This window comes from Vulpes lagopus, chromosome 5, assembly GCF_018345385.1.
Source record: "Vulpes lagopus strain Blue_001 chromosome 5, ASM1834538v1, whole genome shotgun sequence".
Classification (NCBI taxonomy): domain Eukaryota; kingdom Metazoa; phylum Chordata; class Mammalia; order Carnivora; family Canidae; genus Vulpes; species Vulpes lagopus.
The window spans coordinates 81,190,379-81,200,564 of record NC_054828.1 but is presented as its reverse complement, the minus strand read 5'-3'; the positions used below and the strand labels follow the sequence as shown (position 1 = coordinate 81,200,564).

At 36.8% G+C, this 10,186-nt stretch overlaps 1 protein-coding gene across 2 annotated transcripts in view; it reads right to left on the bottom strand.

Moving 5' to 3' along the window:
* Positions 1-9,188: 9,188 nt before the first annotated feature.
* Positions 9,189-10,186, bottom strand: part of TSPAN2 (tetraspanin 2) — a 47,175-nt gene continuing 46,177 nt past the window's right edge. For both annotated transcript variants that reach the window (XM_041757360.1, XM_041757361.1), the window contains one exon: positions 9,189-9,515. In XM_041757360.1, the coding sequence (XP_041613294.1) occupies positions 9,450-9,515 (66 nt within the window). In that variant the 3' untranslated portion in view covers positions 9,189-9,449. The remainder of the gene's footprint in view (positions 9,516-10,186) is intronic.

Sequence of the window (10,186 nt, the reverse complement as noted above, 5' to 3'; positions counted from 1 at the left end):
TTTATTCTAGTTATTCAAATGCACAGGATAAAACTTCAGCAAAATTCAGTAGACAGTATATTCTATTCTAAAAACTATTCTCATTAATTTAATTACTCTGATGGGCCAATTGACTTATGAAAGTTATACCCCAAAAGCCTAGAAAAGAGGCCATGATCATTTTACATGTGGAGGTCTAAATCCTTTGTATTCTTTCCAGTAATAGGAGACACTTTTCAGTATTTATACCAAAAGCAACTTATGCTGTTTTGGCTTTTGATGTCCTGAAAAACTAGTATGATTATGAAAGATTTTAGGGACAGGGAGCGAGTACTAAGGGATTAAATAGTATAGAATCATCCTAAATTCTAACCTACACCTTCATTAATATTGAAACACTGTTTTCCAGCAAATGCACTTGGTAAGTGTCAATTTATTTATCTTTTCCCTCCTTGGGTACTCTTTCATGAATTTAGTTTCAACAGATGCATGAAGTGAGACAGACCTAGTACCCTGCAGACTTGACCTCAAAAAGATGATTTATCCTGTATTTTCCCATTTTTCTCCATTTAAACTGCTACCACTAGGGTAAAAATCAATTATCAGCAGGGATGGTTGGCTTTGCTGTATCCCACAGTCACTGGCTGCATTCAGCTGGGCATCTTGTAAATGCCTACATGCCGACAGTGCCCCAGATGTGTGTGTGTGTGTGTGTGTGCATGCAAGTGGTGAGGTAGTGTAGATGGATTAGTACCTGCCAATAGGGAGGGAATAGTAGTACATTTACATACAAGGTCAGGAATCCATGTTATGCTTACCTTATTTTTTAAAAATTTATTTATTCATGAAAGACACACACAGAGAGGCAGAGACATAGGCAGAGGGAGAAGCAGATTCCCTGTTAGAAGCCTGATGCAGGACTTGATCCTAGGACCCTGGGATCATGACCTGAGCCAAAGGCAGACACTCAACAACTGGGCCACCCAGGTGTCCCTATGCTTACCTTAATATTTGAGGTTGACATCAGCAGAGTCTTCAAATATTAATCTGGGCATTTGTGTTCTCATATCACTAGGTAAACATGAACACTTAAAGCTGCAGAGTTATAACACCCCTTCTAAAAACTGTATATCAAACACAGATCTTTGATTAATGAATAAAATGTCTAATATTCATATCTAACTAGCACTAATCACATATAACTTTCATGGAACCTGAAATTGACAAGATGTGTTGAGCCATGAGAACTCCCTCTCCTAGCTGGTGGATGACATTCTGAAGAAGATTTCCTTTTATTAATTTTCACATTTTGATCAGAATATTTCATTGAAAGCACCATTGATCAAGAGTCAAGTTCTTTCTACTTTCTATTTAATGGTTTTGTCCCTTGATACCAGGAAGGATTTTTCCTGGTTGTCATGTCCTATGTCAGAGGGAAGTGCTTAGCAGTTAGGAACCACTTAAGGCCACATCTAAGCAACAAGGAAGGTTAGCAGGAGAAACTCTCAATTACTTCTCATCTAAGGCCTGTCTTTTCAGGGTACCTGGGTGGCTCAGTCAGGTGTTCAACTCTTGATTTTGGTTCAGGTCATGATCTCAGGGCCATGGGATTGAGCTCTGTGTAGGGCTCCACGTTCAGTGGAAGGGAGAGGGTCTGCTTGAGGTTCTCCCTCATCCCCCAGGCTCTCTTTCTCAAATATATAAATAAATCTTTTCAAAAAGCCTATTTTTTTCAAGGTTGTAGGTGTTGGAAGTCACCTCAACACACTGAGCCAGCCAGCATCACCTTATTGGGTACATGGTTTCTTAAAGAAGTTTGACAGGAAGAAAATACAAAACTTAAATTATACACAGAAGAAATAATTCCAACTTGTATGATGGTTTTAAACCAGGACTCTAGGTATGAGAATAGCCAACTGAAATATTTATTGGCATTTATTCCAATTTGCCTATGAAGGCAAACCTGGAGTCATGCATGCCTCCTAGAAGTCTCTGTTGATAGCGACCATGAAAGCACACTAGTGAATACTGCAGGAGTGCACTGAAAGAATGAACTGAGTACATTGGAAGATACAAGCAGATACATGAAGCAATAGCTGATGAACTTTGTGAAAAATAGCAAAACTTGAAAGATGTTTTAAAACACTATTTTTATCTCAAAAGGACTGTTTGGAGCCAAATGTGTTATTGATAATACAATCTGTAAGATTGCAAATTCAGAAACCACAAACCAGTTTAGATGAAAGGAGACTTTTGTGAATTCTGAAAATTCTAACTCTTCAGAAAAAAGTGAAAATTAATGTGTCCCAGGATCATAATGAGGTTGTTTCTGAAAGGCCATAATTAAAAGACTAGGTTCTCCTCTTGCAAGGGCTTGGGAAATGAGGACAAGGATAGGGTCTTTCCATGGAAGAAGCAGAGAGAAGAAGAAACAGCAAGAAAAAGGTATATTGACCTGTCCACACATCTTGGAAAAGCTGTCTCATCAGATGTGTCTACTTCAATTCCAAGAAACTTTTACTTTCAGGTCACAGGGCAGTGTGCAGTCAGGCTTTGGTGCTTTCTTTAGATGTATCACACAAATCCAAGAGTCTATTCCCTTGAGTTTTGCAGCACAAAGGTGGTTAGCAATTCCTGATAATTATGGGCCTGTCCAATGACATCAGAGAGTCTTTCTGGAGTTGACTTTTCCAGCCAGGATTTCCAAATCCTCAGGTTACAAGGTATGATGCTTAAGGTTATTGTCTCTTGGGAGTGTACTTTCTCATTCAGGGACCCAGAGTAATTGACAACAGGGCTGGAGTAGGCCAGCAAAGAGGAGTGGCAGGTTGCAGAATGCTGCACAGCCACAGGGCACAGAGCACCTGCTGGGCATGGGCAGATTCATGCTTTGTTCTTCAGCATTTGGGTCTGGGGACAAGGCCTGCTCCTCCTGGAAGGGTGTGATGATGATCAAGTAGGGGTTGACTCTCACTGGGACCACAAGCATAGTAAGTTCCACTGGGGTGTCCATTTCTGTTCCCATCCCAACTTTTACCTCCTAGCCAGGACTTCCACCTGTCATCCCTCCAAGGGCCCCTCACCCTGTACTACCCCCACCAACGTTTGCAATTCAAATGATGGAGGTGGGCGTGCTATTTAGGCTCAATGAGGCCTGACAGACTGAGGGATGGGCATGTAAACTAATCTCTTCCAGTAGGAGTCGGTTTCAGGGCTTTTATTATAATTACTGGACAAAGAGGAATGTTGGCCTGTTGGGGTTTGTAAGCTGTGAGCCTGGAGCCACTGCTGGCCATCTTTGGCATCTTCTAGAAATAGCCAGCCTGAGAATAAAGTCAACCCAGACAACAGCAAGAAAGAGTGAAGGAGAGAGACCTAATGATATCATTTAAGTCTGATCAGAAGCTGGCTTCAACTCTTAATGAAATTGTAACTTTTAATCATAACTGCTAAACTAGTCAGAGTTGTGTTTCTGACATTTGCAACTGAAAAGTATTGACTGATTTAGCATCTTTCTCACTGGTTTCAAAAGATCCCATCCCTCATTCCTTAAGGACTTTGTTATTTTCTCTTTTGCTTCCTCTTTATTCACTTTTTCTCCTCAGCATAAGTTATCCTTCAGTCCTTCCTAAATAAAAAAGCAAAAGCAAAAACAAGCAAACAGCCTTCTTGTGAGCCTGTGCAGCCTTCTATTTATTTGCTTCTCTCTCTTTGAGTTCTTATTCCAAATTTTTTTTGTGTGTGTGTAAAAATCCCATCTTAATCTGTTTGGGCTGCTATAACAAAATACCACAGGATGGGTAGCTTATAAATAATAGAAATCTATTTTGGAGGCTGGGAAGTTCAAGGTTGTGGTGCTTAATGTGGTCGTGGTTCAGTGAGAGATTTTTTCCTACTTCATAGATGGTCCTTCTCACTGTGTCCTCACTTGGTGGAAGGGGCAAGAGATCTCTGTAGTGTCTCTTTTATAAGAACACTAATCCCATTCATGGGGGCTCTACTCTTATGACCTAGGGGGGCTCTACTCTTATGACCTAGGAACCTCCAAAAGACCTCACCTCCTAATGCCATTACACTGGGCATTAGGATTTCAACATATGAATTTTAGAGGGGAACAAACATTCAGACTATACCAACTTTCCTACACTATTTCCTCACTTCTCATTCTCTTCTCAACCCACTATGATTTGACTCCCATTCCTATCTTCCCTTGAAACTGTTTCCAGTAAGGTTGACAATGACTTACTAATGGTGCAATATATAGGTCCTGATCTTCTCTGACCTTTCTGTTACCCTAGAGGGCCCAGTGATGGTCATATATTTGGATTCACAACATGATACACCTATGGCATTTACAATAAGTCCTAATGAGGCCAAAGTCAACATTTTCTCTTTTCATTCCTTTTCTTGCTACCCTTCTCTAAGATGTCTAGAAATCCATGCGATGGTCTAGCGGGAAACTGTAATGTAGTTCTGAACTGTACTTCCTCTGGGAATGTAATTTTGCTTTGTGCTGTAGGAGTGAAGATTGCACATTTTGTGAAAGAAGGAATAGTGCTGTGATAATCTTATGTGTCCTACTGGCCCTTTGGACATTGTTAAATGTAGAACATATGAGAAACTACCTATTTCAATAAAATATGGTTTAGATGGCAGCTATTGAAGGAAAGCAGGTACCTGATAGAGACCCTCTAGCTTGAGATGGAGGAATGGATGGGGAGTAAAGAACTGTTTTGGGCTTTAAATTTTGCTGGAGTAGAGGATTCTAGTTTTTGAGACTTTCTCACAGAGGTCTTCAACATGAAACTACCCATATTGTTCAAATATGGGCACTACTACTTTTATATTGCAGATTGCTAAACTATAGTTCTAGCCTAGTCTCCTTTCCTGAGCTCAGGGCATGTATCCAGTGCCTGATTATGTTTCCTCTTGGATGTCCTAGTCATCTCCAAATTGCTTCATCACTGCAGTCTCCTTTTTCTCCTGGGTACCACCATCCTCTAGCTATCAGGAGACCTGGGAATGATTCTAGGTTCCTCTTTCCCTTGATTTCCCCTGTATCTGTTTACTTGGTAGGAATCCCAGTATATTAGCTGGGAATCCTCATGAAATCCTCTGGCCCTTGCCCTCCAATGATTGTTCATGCTAAAGTGAACTGATTTTTAAAAGGTTCAAATTTGATTTTGTAACTCATTGTTTAAAATCTTTCCAATGATAGCTATACAAAGATAAGACTCCTTGGTACGGAGTCTTTTATCTCCCTTTTATCTTAACGGGGTCCTTTATCTTCCTAGTTCTTGACATGCCCTTTTGGAATGTTTCCAGGTTGTCTGTTTCAGGGCCTATTTGATGTCTGTCCCCCAGTGATCTGCTTTTCTTCTCTACTGCTATTACTTCTTATTTGGCTAATTTGTATGAGTTCTTTAGCACTCAGTTTAGAGATCTCAAAATTCAGAAAAATCTCTCTTCCTGGACCATCCTTTCCAAGGTAGAGAGGGTCTACTCATGGTTAATGGATATCATATCACGGGAATTATATTTGCTTTTTTCCACTCTAAACTCCTTGAAGGCAGACTTCTCTTGTTCATCTTAGCATATCACTATCTCCTAAAGAGTTTTTTCAAACATATAAAATAGTTGCCCCCAGCAAAGTAAAAAAAAAAAAAAATCTAGTATTAGGGTCAGTTGCATCTTATAAGGCAGAGCAGGCCCAGAGGTAAATATAGGGATTCTGGCTATGGCTATTGATATCAAGTCTTTGAATTAAAATAGAATTGGGAAATACATCAAAAGCTATTCATTAATCCAACAAGTGAATGGTTCAAATAGGTATTTGGTATCATGCAGAAGGATCTTCAGTTGTGCATGATGATGCATGTTTGATTTATAATTAACAGAAACTCTCATCAATATAATTATAACAATTTAGATAATATTCATTAGTTGCCAGGTTTGCTAACTTCATGGTTGGTTATTTCTTTTAATTTAATTTAAATTTCTTCTATTTAATATAAGTAAAACCATTGTTAAATTATACAAGAAAAAAAAATGAAAACAAATCCCAAAGCTTCAGATGGGTTTCTGGCACATTAGCTAAAAACTTTATGAAATCAGCATAGCTTTTGCTTTGTAACATTCAGGACATTTTACTTCTGAATTTCATGCTTTCCATATCCCTAGGAGGTAGCCATTGAAATAGTGGTTTCCTGGAATGTATTTAACTTTTGTTGACAGTGAGGATACCAACAAAATGATTAATAACATTTTGCATTAAGTGTAGTCTTTTTACTTTTCAATGGACACCTACATATAATAACTTACTGATACATTTTATAGGAAAAAAATAGAGTCATGTTGAAAGAAAGTAGAAACCTTTTGTTCCCCTTAAAATACACCTTAATATAAATTTGATTTTGATGAATCCAAATCAAGATGATGTGGTTAATTGATTAGCTTCAGGGGCCTAGGAATGCTCCCACATAGGGGTGGGTAAAAAAGGGTTGCTGGTATCATGGGGTGGTGGTCAAAAGGGGATGTCAACAGAGCAGTGAACCAGGAAAGTTGGGGTGCACTTCCTGAATTCTCAAGGGTGCCTCTTCCTTTTAATCTTTGATACTTACTTCAGAAGGGAAGATATGCTATCTCCTTCACTGCCTTCTTCCCACAAGCCTTGTTCTCATCAAGCAAACCTATTAACAGAGCACATGGGGAACGGAGAGTAACTATCCTTGAAGACTGTGTGGTGGACCACGATGGCCCCCATGTCAGTGTGCAGGTGTGCAGCTTTACAGAGCAAAACATGGAAACAAAGGAGCTATTCTGGGGAAGAGATGTAGAAGTTGGATGAGACAATGCTAATTGAAATATAAATATTTGCATGAAGGTCCTTAGGGTGTTGCTTTTAAGTTTAGCTTCTCATAGTAACACTATAGAAGGGTTACTACACTTTCTTTCTTTTTTTTTTTTACACTACATTGTTTGGTAGTTGGACATTTAGATAAGTTGTGTAAACGTGTGTATATGATAGACTTTTAAGATAAATAAAACAAGCAATTCCAGTACATAGAAAATTTAATTTGAAATAATTTAAAATGTTCATCAAGAAATTTTAATTTAGTGCCTTGGTACCAGATGCTTAAGAATATGTTTGGGGTTTGGGTCTGATCTCAAATCAGTTCAGATAAACAGACATAACCAAAAATTTATATATAGGTGTGTATTTATATGTACCCATATATGTACACATGTCTGCATACACACACATTCATGCATACATATATTCAAGTTATATATATATATTCAAGAGTTATATATTCAAGATATAGAATCAAAACACTTATAGATTCAAGATATATAGGAATTCAAGATACATATATATATATTTAGGATATATATATATATATGTATATATATATATATATTTAGGATATATATATATAAATCTACCCTCACTCAGGGGTGGGATTCTCTAATTTTACTCGTGGTACGTATTTTGGAAACATTACTCCCAAGAGGGATACGTTAACCATAGATGGAACAGATTCCTACTCTTACACTTCTAAGTATTGTAGTCTTCTTTAGGGTTGTTAATTCAGGTATAGAATGAAACTCTATACCTGAATCAGAGATAACTCTGAGGTGGAAGAAACCTAAGCACTTGGGCCTATGTTCAGGTAGAGGATGAACTAAAGCCAGTAAGAGAAATGGACTGTTTAGTCTTGGCTTAAAAGGTTCTATTTCTCACCTACTAGGGTATAGACATCTATTTCAAGAAGTGATTTTCTTAAAAATATCTTTTCTTTAGTTATGGACACAGTAAAGTATAATTCAATTTTTAACTTGCTTTCAATCTTTTTTTCTAGAAAAGCTTCCTCCAAAGTTAGTAGCAGTCAAAAGTATGGCAGAAGTGTGGTTTTCTATGCCAATGAGACTATTTGTAGTGGTTAAGTCTTTTCAGCAAAATGTTTTGTAAAAGTTTCTTGGGGATGTACATTTTCCTTTAGTGCACACCTGAAGACTTATGTTCTCACAAGTGTGTGTGTTTTGAAAGTCCCTAGTACTTTCATTTTTGTGTAGCCTTTTAAAATATAATTTAAAAACCCCTCCATGATCTATTAAATGTACTAAGTTATTAAAAATTGGCCAAAATATCAATTTAGATCCTAAATTTGGGTTTACACACCCAAATTGAAGTATCAAGACCATAAAGAATATGAAAATTTTATTTTTATAGGAGTCTTACACAGAAAAAACATATCTCTGTTCTGTGTGTTTAAGTATTTTAATTTACTTAGCTTGTTTCTGCTGTATGCGCACAACTGGTAGATGCTTTTCTTTCTTTTGGTTTGGTCAAGGATGCTTATGATATAATATTTGAATTAAGAAGGATTTTGTTTTATTCTAAAGGATGAAAATGGGAGATCAAAATCTATGAAGTCTCTAGGTGAATAATACAAAAAAATTAGGAAAATATGTAAACTCAAGTTATGAGGTATTTCATAGATACAGTGCCAGTAGAAATTCTCTTTCCCACTATTTGCAACTGCCAGATCTCTTGCTTTAGTCTTTCAATCTGTACATTTGGAGAAATACAGAAAAATTTGAGATAAAAGCCCTTTTGTTCATATGAGGATTGCTATAGTTCAGAGCAGAGTCAGAAAAGGAAAGTAATAAAGCATTATTTAAATGTATTTATATAAGAACAAAAAATTTCCTTAAAAAGTTATTAAAAGTTTTTTTTTTTTTAAGTCCTAAAGACACTCAGTTTTATAGGGCACATGATTGTCTGTGTGACCACTCTTTCCAGAGGGAGGTTTTTATTTTTAAATACGAGGAAAGTATGACTTCTTCAAATTAGATTTTCCATGCTATATTTAGTTTTACAGATGTGTTTAGTTCTAAAACTGTGGTTTACTGTGTTCTTGGGAGAGTATGTATATAAAAAAAATCCCAGGAAACCCTTACATCTAACTCAGATGCAGTCAATTTTAGCACTACACCAAGATCTCTCAATTCTTGTAGCTTATTGCTTCTGTGAACCGGAAATCCCTAGATTCTCTGTATCTAACTTTCTATGCCTAAAATCTGAGAAAATGACCTATTATCATTTCTTCTGAATAGCTACGTTGTTTTAAAGTTTATCAAAAATTTATCATCTGTTTCTGAGAGTCAAATAGGTTGTTCCTCTAACATAACAAGAATCAGGAATCTCCAGCAAAGATTTCATTATATACAATGCATACACCAGAAATACACAGATCACACACGAATATGCTCTCAGTCAACATACACAGCATTCACTCAAGGGGTAAATGAGTAACGAGCCAAACATACATACATGTGCAAATGTACAATTAACAGCATATTATTTTAGATCCTAATGTCCTTTGAATATTAAAAATGAGCCAGGAGAAAGTTCTGGTGACAGTCATATGAAAGCTCTAGGTTGCAATTTTCATGTAGAAGTAGCTTCATATCACATCTCTCGAGGTTCGTATTGCACAGCAAAGGACCATGCTGAATATCATACCAAAGATCTGAAACAGAGGGAACCACTTGTTAATGACATTAAAATGATAGAAATTGATTTTTTAAAAAGTCAGTAAATTGCATGGGTGTCTAACAAATAATTATACCAATAATTACTGGCTATAAGTGGCATTTTTATATATATTAATTATGGCTGCTGGTTAAAGACTTCCATATTAACATGTCAACTATTGGCTGTTTACACTTTGGTCTAAATAGTTTCCTATTGTTGGAAGAGCTTTTGTGACCACAGTGACCACATATTACAAAGTAGAGCATCTCTTCATTTTCCCTGCTTCATTTTAAAGTATAAAGTTGCTTCACTATTTAACTCAATAGTATTCTGAAAGTATAAACTGAGATATTGAAATATGGTATTACTGACATCTTCTGCCTCTTGGATAATTCTTTGAAAAGCCAAACACTGGGCAAAACCAATGGTTTTGAATACAAGGATACCAAAAGATCTTTCTTGTTGTCAATCATTTCCCCTACAATTTCTCAGAGCCTATGGAATGCTATCTGTGGGTACCATGTTAATAAACTACTGTCAATGTTTGTTTAAAGAAATATGTACCATGACCTTATGATTCTCTCCACAATCCTAACCTACATCAGACTAGAATCTATAAATGCTAAACTTAAAAAGACATGACTTATCTGCTATTACGGAAGGGAA